The 16,162-nt window shown below is 43.7% G+C and overlaps 1 protein-coding gene and 1 pseudogene across 2 annotated transcripts; both read right to left on the bottom strand.

Moving 5' to 3' along the window:
• Positions 1-46: 46 nt before the first annotated feature.
• sgo1 (shugoshin 1) lies at positions 47-5,018 on the bottom strand. 2 transcript variants are annotated; one of them, XM_047330200.1, is made up of 10 exons: positions 4,871-5,009; positions 4,526-4,713; positions 4,184-4,392; positions 4,021-4,073; positions 3,860-3,924; positions 2,773-3,627; positions 2,546-2,671; positions 1,435-1,605; positions 828-999; positions 47-746 (listed from the first exon to the last, which is right to left on the bottom strand). In XM_047330200.1, exons 2-10 carry the CDS (start codon positions 4,668-4,670, stop codon positions 587-589), a joined length of 1,956 nt encoding a protein of 651 aa, XP_047186156.1. In that variant the 5' UTR covers positions 4,671-4,713; positions 4,871-5,009; the 3' UTR covers positions 47-586. The 2 variants fall into 2 exon arrangements, with proteins under 2 accessions (XP_047186156.1, XP_047186155.1); XM_047330199.1 differs by having other exon boundaries at positions 4,526-5,018.
• A 4,686-nt stretch (positions 5,019-9,704) lies between these two features.
• Positions 9,705-16,162, bottom strand: part of LOC118292117 — a 10,169-nt pseudogene continuing 3,711 nt past the window's right edge.

Genomic DNA, 16,162 nt, shown 5'->3' with positions numbered 1-16,162 from the left:
CCGATAAAGAGAAACTGTTTTACCAGCAGAATAAGTATAATCAAGGTACATTATTGTAATTTATTTATTTGCATTGGCCAAGGTTCAAATGCAAAAGATTTTTAAAAAACAATTTAAGAGTGCCACGAATGGCCGGACAAAAAATGAGTTCAATCCAAAACAATCAACTTTAGATTGAACTTAGTTTTCAGGTATATTAAACTTGTGTGCAAATGAAAAAAATAGTCATTGTCTTATACAGAAGGAAACAAAGACATTTTAAGGTGATGATGGAAATTGGAATTTATTATGACAATAATATGTAATCCTATTCGGGATCTCATAATAATATAATAAGTACTACTACTACTACTTTTACTTTGTGAAAAAGATGAAAAACAGGAGGAAACAAAACACATGGAAAATTAACATGAAAAATCAGTTGAATTATATATCACACAAATCAATACACAAAGAAATTCACCATTGCAAGTGAATTACTAACTAATTTCACATCATTTTTGTTATGAAAATCATTTGTCAAAACTATATAAAAGCACTTTAAAATGGACAATGCCTGCCAACACTCAGAACAAGGTAGCTGCTCTCAGCGACAACCAACAAACGACTCATTGTATTTCTCAAACGGCTGCTTTCCACTGAGGGAATTCCTCGGTTTCTGCACAGACCTCCTGTCGGACTTCTGTTTGAATATGGGAGACTGGAGGAACTGCAAATCGGTGAACTTGTCTCCACGCCGAAGTTTCCTGTTAAGATAAGAACATAATTCATACAGTAAAAAAACACTGAAGCTTTACTGTGAGAGCAGCATTAATATTTGAACTTACGCGTTTAGTGAGGGCTCCTTGTAGTCCACCACCATGGTGCAGCGCCGCTTGCGGGCAGGAACAGGAGTGGAGCATCGGGCATCAGAGGAGAACTTGCGATAGGCTGCAGGGGACAGATTGGTCACATCACACAGACTCAAGCCCCGCCCTGCTGTCCTTTTACCAAGCCCACCTGTAGAAACGTGAAGGAAGATGTAATACACAGGAAGAGAAAAGGAAACGGGAGGTTGTGCATTTGTGTGCATACACCAGTGAAGAGCTGAAACGGAGTGTAAAGCCAATGCTAGAGAAGTGATGGTTTAATGAAAATGTAATCTGACAAAGTCTCCCAAGTGCCCACTCGTGTTTAATGAAGCTGTTGTCTCGTAGCGGCCATAGTGTGAGATTTAATTTCAACAAGCAGGTTTGGGAAATTAACAATGACTATATAAAGAGGACCGACATGACAGCTCCCTGAAGTGAAGCCAAAACATCTTGATCGCAGCCTGGTGGCTGGTGGCTGGCGTTAGTATTAGTCATAATCCCCCAGAATCCAGGAAGTTTTGGCTTCATTTTTGAACAGTGGAAGAAATATAGAGGTCAATGGAAAAATGGAAAGCAAACGCACGTTTCTTGCACGTCCTGATCCTCTGAGGCGTTTGGTGGGGTACAAGAGGTGGAGCGTCGCAGGAGGAATCTCCAAAGTTGGACAGGACGTTGCCTATTCTCATCATCTCTGCCTCAACCAGAGGGCTGACGGGGAGCAAACAATCCTCCTCCATCACTTCCCCGAGAGGCTCTGAAGAACCGGGACAGACAAACAACCACACAACCATTTTTAATACAGATGATCACAGTCGAAACACAGACAGTCAAGCCCCAAAAGGAGCCATAACAATTTTCTTGACATCTTTGTTATTGGGTGATATGAAACATCATAGTAATCTCACAATTTTACTATGAAAAGATTTTCATAATGTTCCCTATATATTGTCAATTTCATATGATGGATTTTGTTTAAGAGGAATACGACAGATTAAAACCATCTTGTCTGATCTGTTTTGCGAACAGGTGGATACCTAGAAACTATCCATCACATTGATGGTTACTGCAAATCCAAGTACATTTTATCACCTCTTGTAAGACATGTCATTTTTGAAACAGCAACTAATATTTTCATGATATAGCTTTGACAGCTACATCAAGCCAATACCAAATTTGCTTAAATATAACATTATCAAAACAAGCAGATTCATCCATCCTTCAAGGATCATTGCAGATGGAAGAGACATGAAGGGAAATTAGTTGCCTGTTTGTGGTTGGAAATCAAGAATTGGTCCCAAATAGTCTGAAACACTGGAATCTCAGAGTTTTTATCAACGCCGCCATGTTTTTCTGACAGTTGCACATTGCAAAACAATGATGTCAAAATCATGTGTATGCAGCTGGTAACAGCAACAAGGAAGAGTCAGAGTGGAAAGAAGGAAAGAAAGAGAGGGTCTGAAGTGCAGCTTCATTTTACTAAGTTCTTTAAATTCCAGGAATACCACGTATCTGACACTCGAGTGCTTCACAACTAAGCAGCAAGTCCTTTACCATGGGTAAATATCTTGTGTTATAATACCATTGTGTCACATAGGCAGGCTGAGCAGATTGTTTTCTCCCTGTGGCATAAGAACCTGAACACTACAAAACTATTATAACAGACATAAAGTCCACGTTTCAGAACGTGTACTCACCTGGGTGATTTTCCAGTCCTACACCCACAGGGTCAGGGCTGTTAGAGAAGCTCGAGTCAGCGCAGTTAAGCTTGAGATTCGCTTCTTTCTCTGCATGCTCCGGACTTGACTCTTCATCTCTAAAGACTATAAAACACAAGACAAGGACATGTTGTTTAATACATTACTTTCAAAGCTTTGAAATGAAATATAAAGTTAAAGCTTAAATGACAAGCCTAAAGTCTCACCGGAGATCTCCGGTTCCGGAGGGATGTTTTCTTTCTGTCTGGCGACTTTAGAGGGCCGGCCTCTACGAGTGGTGATCGCCCTGTTATTGTCTGGTGACGTCTGTCTCTTCCTGTTTTTTTGAGGAACATAAAGGCTGTCCTCTGACTCAGAAGATGGTGATGACGAGCTCAACTCATTGTGTCCGGAAGCAACAGATGATGCTCCAGTTTGGGCCTGTCCTCTTTGTGGAGCCTCTTCGCTGACTGGTGTGGCCGGCTGATTGTCCTCTGCCTTTGTCCTGAAGGGTGTGATGTGAACCGTTTCTTCACAGTCAAAGTCAAACGTGTCATTAAATCCCAGTGACGTGTTGAGCTTGTTCCCCTGTGGCGGAGGTGCCGCTTTGGAACGTGTGGCTGAACGGTCCCGACTCTTGGAGCGGGCTCTGGGTTTGGGGTTCTCCCACGGTTTCTTTAATTGGGCACGCTCTGGTCTGCGGCCTCTCTCAGCTTTCCGTGCAGCCGGCTCTGGTTTGGTGCGCGTCTGCTGCTGGGCTTGTTTCCTATTGGCCTGCTGCTGGTTCCTTTTTTTAGGTGAGGCACGTTCAGGAGTAGAGTGCTGAAACTCTTCAGCGTCAACAAGGTCCGCCAATTCTGATTCTGGCTGCAGTGGATTTGGATTTTTATCATCACCGTGAATCGGACTTGCTATTAAAGTCTCTAAACCTGCTATGGGGCCCCCCTCACTCAACGACCTCTGTTCTCGCACACGCTCAGATCTCCTCCTGCTTCGTCTATCTGCGTGGCGACGCCGTACACCCACTGTGGATGGCAGGGTGACCTGCCTGTCACATTCAGGTGGTACAGAGGTCTGAGGCTCTGTGAAGAAAAAAACAAAAACAATCATTAATTGCAATAGCTCAATTTTAGGACAAATACAATTTAATAACTGAAAGTATAACAGTTTAACTCACAGTAATGCATACTCATGGCCTGGAAAGATTATTACTAACAAACTTTTCTTGGTCATAATAATACACAGATGAGGAGTTCACTGTTGTGTCTAATCCCTGATATTAACTTGGAATATCATGAGTATGTGTTTGTATACCTGCACTAATCGGTGAAGCTTTGCACACAATGCGCTCATCGAGGTTCTGGTTGGTCCGCTTTCTCCTGAAAATTGATAAGAAATAGATTTTCAGTCATAAAACTCAGATTAGGGGATGTGATTACATTTTCTGCAATTAACTTTTCCTTTCAATAAGTTACCTTGCTGAAGTCACAGCGTGCTGAGGTTCAACAGGGACGTTTGTAGGTTTAGACTAAAAAAAAAAAAAAAAGGACATGGGAATTTAAAATCACGTATAACCCAGAACCCCCCCATGAATGTGAAACATGGACAGGGAACAGACAACAGATCTACAAATTGCACCTCTGAAGTCATCGCTGTCAGAGCCTCCTGCTCCTTGAGCTTCCTCTTGAGCAGGAGCAGGTGAAGAAACAGGGCCTGTTGCTCCCTTTTCAGCTGCAGGATCACAGCGTTGGCTTGCCTCATTTTTTCCTTCTCTGACTGCAGCGCTACCGCCAACGCCTTGTTGTTCAGCTGGACACCCTTCAGGATGGTGTGTGTGGAGTTAGTCCCTGGGAGTAAACAGAATACGTGTTTATTTGAGGCAAAAAGACATCTACATGGCAATACTTGCATCTTACAAGTGCATTTAATTGACAATGATTGTGCTGCATGTGCGTGCAAGTGATGCTCTCATTTCCTCACCACTGCTCTTGTGTATCATTCTGGACCGTCCTCTGCTGGGAGCTGAGGCTCTGTCCAGCCGTATGTTCCTCTTCTCCTTCATCTTCTCCTTGATGTCCTCCAGACTCTGCTGGAAGGACTTCCGCTGGGCCCGTTCTTTAACCATTGCTCCGGATTTTTGATCGGTTCAAAGTTCTTTTAAGGTGGTCCTGTCGATCAACAGCGCAACATGATGATTGTAAAATGTTGCTAAACAAACGACTCGGCTAACCTGTTAGCTAGCTCAGCGCAGTACTTCCGTTTTATACGTTAGTCACTGCGACGGACTGTCTTCGGCAGTAGGACGTAATTAAGTAAGCAATTTACCAGCAAGTTGGTTTGTGTTAAAATTCAAGAAAATAGGTCAATTATTTAAACTTTGCAGCAAATAATTCCCATTATATCTCCGTTTATCCGAGTCTCGGCGAGTTGACGACGTTCGAATATTGAGCCGCGAGCGCTGATTGGTGGGAATTTGAGACGACGTCACTTCCTCAAAGTGAATTTCAACGGTTCGCAAGATGGCGCTAATGTACAGCAAAAAAACACTAAACACTTCTCCCAGGTGACTGGTTTTAACATTCGTTATTCCTCTGCATATTTTTCTCCCTCGAAACAGTGGACTGCAAACCAAATGTCTAATTTTAATTATTTTCGTCACCCGTTTCTTGTCTGTTTTTTTGTTTGTTGGAAACAGGCCGAAGTAGAAAAAATGCACCATTTTTTTTTTAATAAATAAGTTAATTGAATACTCCACGAGGGTCAGGCTCATTCACCCCCTTTCAAAAATAAAAAATAATAATATTTATGGTTGACTTTTGGAAATAAGAGCTTTAGGTGCTATATGAAGTGTTGCACGTGTAGCAAATTTTTATGTAGGCTTAATATAAAAGCCGGCAGCAAGTTAATTATGAGATGAATTAAAAAAAAAAAAATGAACTAGGCCTATATACAGACAGACACGTCTTCATGCCATAACTTCCCATTCCCGCCCATCTGAGTTTTTTTTGCTCAGTAAATATTCCATAAATATCGTATTACAGTGAATACCAAGTCATGATCTCATTTACTTTCTCAAGTCAAAGTCAAACAGGCAGGTCTTACTTGGCAGGACACTGGGAAGAAACTTTGCTCCTTTTCCAGCATGGCACGACAGCTGATGTAACATCCCTTTGGAGCCTTTGTTAGCGAGGATCCAAGAAAGTGTCCATGACAGCCAAGTGAGTGGCATATTGAGGCTACGGAAAGGGCCTCTGTCAGGTTTGGGTGTTGTCAGTGTCGCGCTCCGAAAACAAATGACTTCAGTCGGGCGCCTCAGCTGTAAAACAGACCTGTACTTTCGAGCGAGACCCTTGAGTAAAGCATATGGTCAGCTGTTGATTTAGCTTACTTTCGCACAGATGTTCTCGATGGGATTATTTCTATAAGGATATATAGCAGTTAAGCTTCCTCGCTAACAAAATAAATAAAAACTATTACAGTTGAAAATCCCACATAAACCGCAGCTTTCCTCATAAGTCCTTTTTAGGAACAGACATGGCCTTTTAGTAAGTGTTACTAAGTGAACCATACAAATCTGTCATGACCCGCAGTTTTAATAATAAGATCACTTCTGTTTACCTAGAAAGTATATTATTCTTGGGCAAAGCAAGTAAGACTTACAGCTGTTCCCTTACGACAGAGAAATAGTAAGTGGTGTGTGATGTGCGTGAGTGTGTTAAAAAGAAAAAGACAGACAGACAGCTAGGGAGAGAAATATAGAAAGTAAGACAGAAAAGACAACCAGGGGGACTCCATGGGTTTTTGCTCATCTTGCTTTAATGGACAAATCCATCACACAGTCATTTCATGCCACCCGTGACTATCCACGTGTCAGACGCCTGGAGAGAAGCTCATTATCACAGGTACAAGAAAAGGACAGAAGGGACTGAAAATATAATCAGAGTGGGTTTTGTGGCAGCCAGAGAAATCACGGCACGATAAAGAAACAAAGAACAGAATACTGTGGATGCAAACATAGATGAAGATGCTGCCTTTTTTTTTAGTGTAACAGTAGCTAGTTCAAATGTATTTATCTACTGATGTGAATGGTTTAATATCGTTATTAAGAAATCACAAATGAATCCCTGTCCAGACAGTCTGACTGGACGATGAAAAGATCATCTGCTTTTCTGCCAGATGAAAAGTATTAACTCTAATCTGTACACTCGGCTCTGCTGCGGCCAAAAATACACAGCTATTCTTTTTTTAATATGGAAAATGTGCTTATGGTGCCATACTCACAATTTATGATAATGAAATCCTAACACAGGTTCTGTAATCAAATTCCCCAAAAGCAAACTTTAATCCAGAAATAGCTTGGGAAATCAAATTATTGCTTCCTGTTTTATCGATCTTAAATTGATGGGTTGCCACCTTCATCCTTAGTTTATTTAGAACTTCATAGCGTGGACTTATTTGCATAATGATCCTTGAAGTAAAGATAGCAAAGATGCAGGAGTCCAGGAAATTAAGTGGCATTATACTAACAGTAACAGCATACCAATATGAGTAAAACCAATATTATCATCAGTTGTTTTTTTTAAAAACCAACACAAATATATAATATAATATAATTTTAACCAGTGTGCTGAATGGATTGTATATATAAAGCTTTCCATCACACATCCAAGATAGATTTTAGAGTCTCATGTCCAGAAATGCCTCAAATGCCCCCTCCAACCTTCACAACTACGTAATCATTAGAAATGACCATAATTAGTGAGCACCACTGATCCATGGGTGCAGTTATCATATGCTACAGGTGGACCATCCTATGTATTTAATTATTGCAGATGGATTCTAACAAGGCAGCCTCTATGGGTGCGAAGCTTGGCTCGCGTCTGACTGCATTGCTAAACAAACCTGAAGGAGCACTCCTCTCTTTGAACCTGGCGACAGCAGCACTGAGCCGCAGACACACAATCGGCTCTCGGCGGGTTGCAGCTTGGTCATTATGCCCTAACGCCTGCTCTTATACACCCTGCTGAGCCATTTACCTCACAGCACAACATCCCCTCCGTTTACTGATGTGTTGCTCCATGCCACACCACTGCACACGCCTCCGCAGGGACTAAACAAATGCCGTGTGGTACTTGCCAGAGCAACAACAGCTACTTAGAATTGGAAATGGAATAGGAAATGGAATCGATAACTTATCTGAACTTTTCAACTTTTGTTCCCTGGGTATCTGTGGAAAGCATGTTGACCAAAACACTTGTACCGTACCACAGCTCAGCACTGCCCACACACCTTTTCGTCTGCCCACTGGAGTGGACAGCTCTGTAAGTGCTAAGCTTCGTTTTTCACTTGACATTTTTAGCAATGAACCTGTTTGAGCTGAGTCGCCGAGTTGACATGCACATCGCAGATCTCACAGTGGAAGTGTTTCTCTGCACCACAGTCCGCCACGCCATGATACTTAACCTTGTGATTACATTGTGCTCAACTTTACGTTTTTTTATATGTCGAAGTTTCTCAAATGAGTTGACAGGAACATGAAGCGTCCTGTGATTTATTTCCCCCCTGAGGCGTCAGGCAAGTTTCTCGGCGGCGCATCAAGAAAGGTTTACCAAATAAGAGTATTTTTTGGTTTATTTAGTTTTTCATTTTTTCGGTTGAGTTTCATCCGTCATTTCTGTTGGTCATTGCTCATTGCAATTACCCATAGCCACCTTTGTTTAGTGATTTGAATTAAAGCCCAAAATGCTGCACCCTTGTGCCAAAATCTTATTATAGTCCTTGAACAGCGAGCAGAACTGCCCTCACATGGCATGCACGGCTCTGATTTGTACCTTTGTACTCCCTCCAGGTAGCAGAGAATGAAAAATTCCCCCAATGCCAAGTCAGGCTTCAGTGTTGCTGACATGTGCTTACGTGCGCATGTGCTCATGCATGCCACGGATTTGACGGAGGAAGGAGAGACAGAAAGCCAGTGGAGAGAGTGAGCGTTATCACGAGATAACGAGAGAGAGAAAAAAAAGATGACAAATAGTGAAGGTGAAAAGTGAAGGCTGGCGAGGGACTGAGCAAGAGAGTTAAGGGGCCAGAGGAGGTCTGAATTCTGACAGCCTGGGGCGAATTGAGCATCCCACACACAGATGTTCACAATCACCCCAGACAATTAATAACAATAATAATGACTGCTGTGACAACTGGAGAACGAGGAGGCAGTGATAGATTGGTCGATAATTCTGTGAATTGGCTGTTGGAATTATTTACTTTAGAGCGACTGTGAGAAGCAAAGGCAGAAAATATCTAACTAATGAATCCAGTTTGGTGTCAGTTGGCTGATGAAAGACCGAAATGAGAAGGGAAGTCATGGAAAGTTGAAAAGGCAGCCATCACACAGCCTCTGAACTGAGTTTGGCCCCTGAAAAAGGTTAAAATGACCATCATTCAGATAACATCAGCATCATCTGATTGAGTCACAGTTGACACAGTTTACTGCTTGTTCACACTGATCAAACGTTTGCAGAGACAACACAACCCTGAGACAAAATCTAAAACCCTGCCTGAGGTCTATCTAAACCATGAACATGCTGCACCTCTTCAGATCAGCGATTGTACTTTCGAAGCAGCACACACTTGCTCTACACCTCGAGGCTTTTGAAATGAACGTCCAAATGAGACACGTTGCTTGAGGCTGCAGTGTAGTTAAACTCATCAAAAAGACAGACAATATGCAGCGTTCCTGCTTTGATTCATCTCAGAGAATGAAGCTGGATGCAAAGCAGTGGGAGGGGGGGTATCTGTACTCCTCAGTAATAAATAGTTGGAAGAAGTCTTCAACGTTTCCTGCAGCCAAATAAAGGCTATGGATGTTTCCTTTTCATTGTGTTGGCAAATACCTTGGCACAGACCAAGGGCAGATTGTTTTTCTGTGCTGCTAAGTAGCAAAGGAGAAAGAAATGGGTCTACAAGTACAAAGACGGACATGTATTCCTGTCTTGTGTCTTATTTAATAAATGCATTAAAACAAAAGTTCCGTTCCACAAAATGGATGAATATTATGCTGAAATGCCATTTCAATTATATATTTCAGAAAATGCATGTGTTTGAAGTTGTAGTTTGGAGGCACAAGGCTGCATTCACACTCCAAAAGGTAACAAAGAATCCAATATGAGTATCCACAGCTATTGTTTATTGGAAAACAATAAACATCTTGAGTCAAGCATGCTGTCACTGGCCTTCATACGTTCATTCATAGATGCCTATCTGCACATGTCAACACACACAGGGCTATAGTCATCATGGAAGTTCTGCATCTCTGCGAAGTCCGTTTTAAGAGGGACTTTCTTGAACGTTATACAGGTTATCTATAAATCTATAAAAGTTAATAGAATAGCGCTGTAATGTGTTAAAAAGTTGTACTTCTGTGATGGCTACATCTGTGCATGCACACACACATCAGAAAATACTGTCGTCCTTCATTTGCTGCTTTCTGCTTCCTCCATCCCATCCTGTCGTATTGTTGCAGCCCCAGCTAATCATCTTCAGTCCTGGTCCATGAAACCCACAGTATCTTTTATTATGTGTCGTACTGCAAGTACTGTTTCATATCACATCTTTTCAGGTCCCAGGTCTGTTTGTACCTTTAGTTCAGAGCGGGTTCAGACATTGAAGGGGGTCAGTAGAGAGAAAACAGAACCGGTGTGTGTGTGTTGAACACATGGGTCCAGGGCCTGGATGCAGAAGCGCCTGGGGGAGAGGCTGACTCTGAAACAGGGCCGGGCTCGAGTTCGAGGCAGGCCGGAGGGGGAAGGGGACCAGTGTTGCCATGGCGGCAGCGGTGGCAACAGAAAGTTGAGGCTGTAGGAGACACGAGGACAGTGGTTTGGTCAAGTCTTGTTTCTTCCGTATAGCCAGCCGAATCTGAGGAGGAAACGAGATAAACCAATAAGTTGTTTTTCTTCTCCCCGACAGTATGTCCCAGTTATTATCACCTAGCAATCTTATTAGGAATCTGCTCTTTTTCTTATTCACTCCACCTTTTTGTGCCCTTCTGTGCCAATCACCTCTTGCAGACAAATGCAGTGATGAGGAAGAAAATGAATCAAGCAACAGCCGAGTACTCACCGCCTGGAAACCCTGCTGATGCTGGGTGGGAGTGTAGGGGCTGAACTTGGGCTTGGCTGGTTTACCTGCTGCTCTGTCCTTGTGTCTCCTACTGCCGATGTGCTGGAGTGGAGGAAATGGGCGAACAGAGAAGCACTCAGATAAATAAACCCAGACAGACTCAGGCGACAGTGTCCTTTGTTTGAAAATTTGAATAATCAGTGCAGAGGAAATTAAGGGAACCCTAATCAAAGTTTCCATTTTGACCATCCGGGCAGATTGTTGATAATTTGTCGGCACTGACTTTTAGATTTCGAAAATATTCATGGGAGGGAGGTGGGTTTGGAAATCTTTTTGATTTTATTGACAGGCACAAACAGATGGCTTCAGCCAGCGCGGCACACAATCAGCAGTGAACTGCTCCATATTCATGAGCACCTGGCCAAAGATGACTTTTGAACAGTCACATATGAAGACCAACACTTAGCATTCATACCGCGGACAGATGCCAATGCTACACAACATTGAGATCTTCATTGAAACAGACTAAACCGACATTTTTAGCAATGAACCTGTTTGAGCTGAGTCTCGGAGTTGACATGCACATCGCAGATCTCACAGTGGAAAGTTTTGTTCTGGAGTCCAGTCGTCGACACAGGCGGCACGGCCAACTTGGCTTTCACCCCCGTCCTCGGAAAGGACTTGATGGCTCCTTCGCCACTTCTAGCCTCGAGCATGGTCTTGTGTTTAGTGCCTGAGCAGATGTGAAGTCACGTCAGACAACAGTGCGTGCAGGGCAAACTTGACAACTGCGGTGAGCACAGTTCCTCACCGCTGTTGTGGGCCTGCAGCTGCGAGGCAGAGTTGACAGCCACCTTGCAGAGGGAGCAGTAGAGGAGCCGCATCGCCTTCTCCTCTTCCGTCTCCTCCTCTCTGGCAACCTCCACGTCTCCATCTCTCTGCGTCCCTCTCTCGGTTGTATTTGGGCTGGGTGACAGGGAGCACTCGGATGGCGCTCTCCCAGTTTCCTCGCTGCTCGACGGTGCCGCCTCGGAGGTGTGGATGGGGGCTGGGGGTTCTGAAATAAACCAAGAGTAAAACAGATCGATGTGACATTAATAAAGCACTGAGTAAGTGTGAGAGCCCAAGAGATAATGAGAAAGTAAACAGAGAAGGGAGGGAATGGGAACACGTTTCCTCTTCTAAGAAAATTCCTCTTACAGCTTACAGGAGAACCAATTTCATGACTTGCTCTGAGACGGATAAACGACTCACCAGGCTACAAGTGATTAGGAGCTCAAATCACTCTAATAATCAATGATTTCCCACAGGACCTGCTTCCCAGCACTTAAAACTGTTTTCTACAGAAATGCTGTTTTATCTCAATCTCTCTTTTGTCAGACTGACTTGTAGATGTTCCCTGGAGGAGCCTGTACCGATTTAAGGATACATGCTTTGCTCATAACAAAGATAAGCTCTGCCTAGCTGACTAAGTGTGTGCGTTCGTTACCATTGATTCCCAGTTCTGAGAGGCCGACCAGGCTGTTTGCTGAAGTGATCTATGGAGAGATCTCCTGCCGTCTCCTCCACTTCCTTCAAACTACCTCCAAACTGGAAGTGATCACTCGTTCTTTCTCTCACACGAACAAATTATCAGATCAGCGGTGTCAAATACACTTCCTCATTCTTTTTGCTCTTTAGCTTGCAGCAAAAATGTATTATTTTCATTTCTTAACGCCCACACACATGCAAAAGTAGCATATCAGCACTGGCACATAAATATATGCACTAATGCTGGAGAGCGATTGACGCTTTCACACTCACGCTCACATGTTTGTAACACACACACACACACACGGCAGAGCCACCCACGGATCATATTCAAAGCATTTTCGGTGTGTTTTTGATCTCTGGAGGCTGCCGAATGAGGTCAGTAAATGAAGACATGAAGAAGGTGCAGAGGATAATGCTCAACCTTTAATCTCTCCACTGTGATACCCAGAGCAGCAGGAGGTCTATCACATCAAAGAGGTGAAAGTCGTGACTGGGAAAAGACGGTTTGAGCTGCACATTCCAATATCTGGCGCTGTCATACATTTGATGTCTACATACACGCACTTATACAGTGCGCGTGCCTGCGGGGACACACACCTCCCGATGTTGTGTCAGAGCCGGAGGGCTGTGAGCAGGGTGACGAGTCGATTGGCAATTTGGTTTCCTTGGCGACTGGTTCAGAGGTCCTGATCTTTAAATCTGGGGCGTCCAGAGCTTTCAGCCTCTTCGCGTGTTTGGTGCCCCTGTAATGGGAAGAGGCCTGCACCTGTGTGCACAACAGCAGGCAAGAAGGAAACTGCACACAATTATTTAGTTATGCAAACCTGACAATGTTTTTTAAAAATCTGTCTTGAATGATGAAAATGTAGCTCCTAAGGTTTTAGAGGCTGCTATTACCCCAGCATTGATTGACAGAGGTTTTAATCCACAAAATACCACCAGGCAACAAGGAAATGATCTATGTGCAACACTTTCTCAGACTTTCTTTCTTGTTTGGAATAGAAATGGTTATACAGCATTGCAGTGCAGCACATGATATTTGAATCATTATTAACCATTCTGTAATAAGCACAATGGAAAAAGAAATACTCTACAAAGGTCAAATATTAGAGGTGTGTACACTTCCTCCAGCGAGCAAATCAGGCAGCTCTTACTGCACGACAGCCAAATACAAGGGCATGTCTACGCAGCCTTTCAACCGTCATGCGAGGATGTGTGTGAGAAAGTACCCCAGAAGAAAAACCGCCCACCTCTGAGTTGAACCTCAGTCGACAGACTCCGCAGGTGCTCGCCTTCCTCTTCAGCGGCGAGGTGAGTCCGAAGCCTGGGCCGATCAGAGCTTTGTGGACGTGATCCATCTGCAACATAGGAGAAGCGTGACAATGCGGCGGTGGCTGGTTCAGGATTCGACATGCTGTCCGCGAACAAAGAAAACTGTTCCTTTCAGAAAAGCCCAGATTGATATTATCTCATGTCAGCGGTAAGAAGCAGCTGAATGGGGGAGTAGCTGGTCTGGCACTCGGTCTGGCATGAGCACAACAGCGAACACACAGCTGTTGCAATACATGCATACACATGTGCACAGACACACAGCACATTCACTTTGCAGCACAAAAGACCACACCAAAATGACACTAGTCAGTCCTTACACAATCTTGGACGAGCCGAATGCTACATCTCCTAAACAAAAAGCAACAATACAGATTCAGATGGACAACAGAGAAGTAGACGTTATTTGGCAATGTCTAAAAATGTCCTGATCCTTTTTCTCTGTAGTGAAACAAGACATTTTTGGACCACATTTAAGCCAACTCGACCACATCCTCTGACAAACTACAAACTTTTTTTTTCACCGCCCTCGTTCAAGTCTGCAGGAGGCTGAGCGTTTTTCTCGCCCGGCCCCGTTCCACGAAAACTCCATGACACTGACCCTGCGGAGGGTCTTTCCAGTCAAACAGTTGTAGGCGAGGTTTTTAAAACATTCCTTACAAGGTGTGATCGGTTACCTTTACCATTCAGTTATATACATATATAAGACGCAGTTTGAAAATCATGTGTTGTGGTGTATGTGCTGATGAAATTACAGACCTTTTCGCCTGCAGACTAGGTTACTGTATGAGAGCAACACACCAGTGGTAAACCTCCCAATGTATTTGCATGTGCATCTGTGCCATGATTCCAGTATCTGACCACACAGCACTGTGCACCTTATGGACAGTACCTACTGGACATTTTTGCAAAGGAAACCTATACTAACTGCGGCAATATGTAAGGAGTCAAGTTAGCAGCCACAGCCAGGGAAGCTTCAAGGAAATCTGCCTGGAGGTGATGTAAGAATATGTATCTGTGTTGTTATGGGTCATCGAGCCGGTGCTGTAAACCCTGGGAACACGTTGCACTGCACTGGAGTTAGTGCTTATTTCTTTAGTGCCGAGATGATTTCTCTGATCTGAAAAGTAAAACATGTAACAGAATCTCTCTCTCTCCCTGTGTGAGTATGTGTGTGTGTGTGTGTGCGTGTGTGTGTGTCCTTGCTCATTTTCATCACCCTGGGCGGCTGCACTGGAATGATTCTCTGCAGTCATTGGTCTCTCGTCGCTCCCTCTGTTCCCGTTGTAATTTGTGTATTTAAAATCAAACAAATGTGGAAAAAAACGTACATGTGTAAATTGCAAATCATGATATCAATTATTTTGTATTCTTCTGAAAATCATAAAAGCGACATCTGTAATAACCAGGATGGGTTTCTCTGAATGAGCTGGAGCAGTTTAACTTCAGCTCCTCCCTCCTCAGCCCCGAGGCTCCTGTATCAGCGTCTGACCTTCCATCACAAATTCCTTATTCCACCCCTCCATCTGCTCCCGTCTGAACTCACCCCTCTGCCTCTCCCTTCTTCTCCGTGCGATCAAAGTCCCCTCCCTGCCTCCCCGTAGACTCACTCTCCGCACACTGGGATGGACCAGCACCTGTGGCAAAGTCACTTTGCCCCCTTTCTCATTGGCATTGTTTTCTCACCTGAAGGAACAAATCTGCTTCTCTCCATGCTTCTCACTGCTTATCGTGACCTCCACCACACAGACCCAATGGTAACCAGCTCATTGTCTTTCTCTCATTCTCATTCTCTCTCATACAAAGCAGTGGTGGCCTGTCAGACACACTCAGCTGCTCCATGCAGTGAGTTATGGCTGAAACATATGGCCAAATGAAGTAAAACAGACGTTTTTTTTTTACCTGGAGCGCAGTCAAGAGCCTCAGCATTAATAGTGATGAATGTTCCTGGATTTACAGCATGCACCAGCGTGACAGCTATGTGTGAACGCATGACGTCAAGCACCTAAAGCGGGAGGGTCATGATGAATGAGCTGCTGCCTTTGGTTCTTTGTCTGAACCAAACGCGTTTCTTGGTTTCCATTTTCGGGCAGAAGAAAAAAATAACACTGTCAAACTGCGAGCCAAGCGAACTGATGAAATCCCAGTTTGCAGCTCTGGATCTCTGGCTCACGGCAAACATCCACACAAATGGATGCGTGCAACCCTGTAACTATGACAACCCCTGTGGGCACCAAACAAACTTCTGTGCAGCGCTTTGCAGAGGCCAACATTGCATCTACATTTACAGGAGAATGCAGGCGGAAACATACACACACACACACACACACACAGATAGAGAGAAAGAAAAACCTGCATACAGTATAAAGCTACACTTTCCAGGAAAAAAACCCCACTGTCAGCAGGAGTTCAGCTGTGTGCCAACTTCCTTAACACCCACAGGCTCAAATCAGAGGAGGGAGGAGATTCTCTTTATTCAATGTTGCGCTAGTCAGTTTACGGACAAAGTATACTTGAAACAAAAGTTAATTTAGGTTAGGTTAGGGTTACATTTCTGTGCATATTCAATGTTACCACAGGTTTCTACAGAAGAAGGCATAAGAAAAAAAATGAGTAGAATGAGATTTTTCTTCTTTCTGC

The sequence above is a fragment of the Scophthalmus maximus genome, chromosome 22, assembly GCF_022379125.1.
Source record: "Scophthalmus maximus strain ysfricsl-2021 chromosome 22, ASM2237912v1, whole genome shotgun sequence".
Taxonomy (NCBI): Eukaryota; Metazoa; Chordata; class Actinopteri; order Pleuronectiformes; family Scophthalmidae; genus Scophthalmus; species Scophthalmus maximus.
Note: the sequence above shows the minus strand (reverse complement) of the source record. Positions and strands in the feature narration are given on the sequence as shown.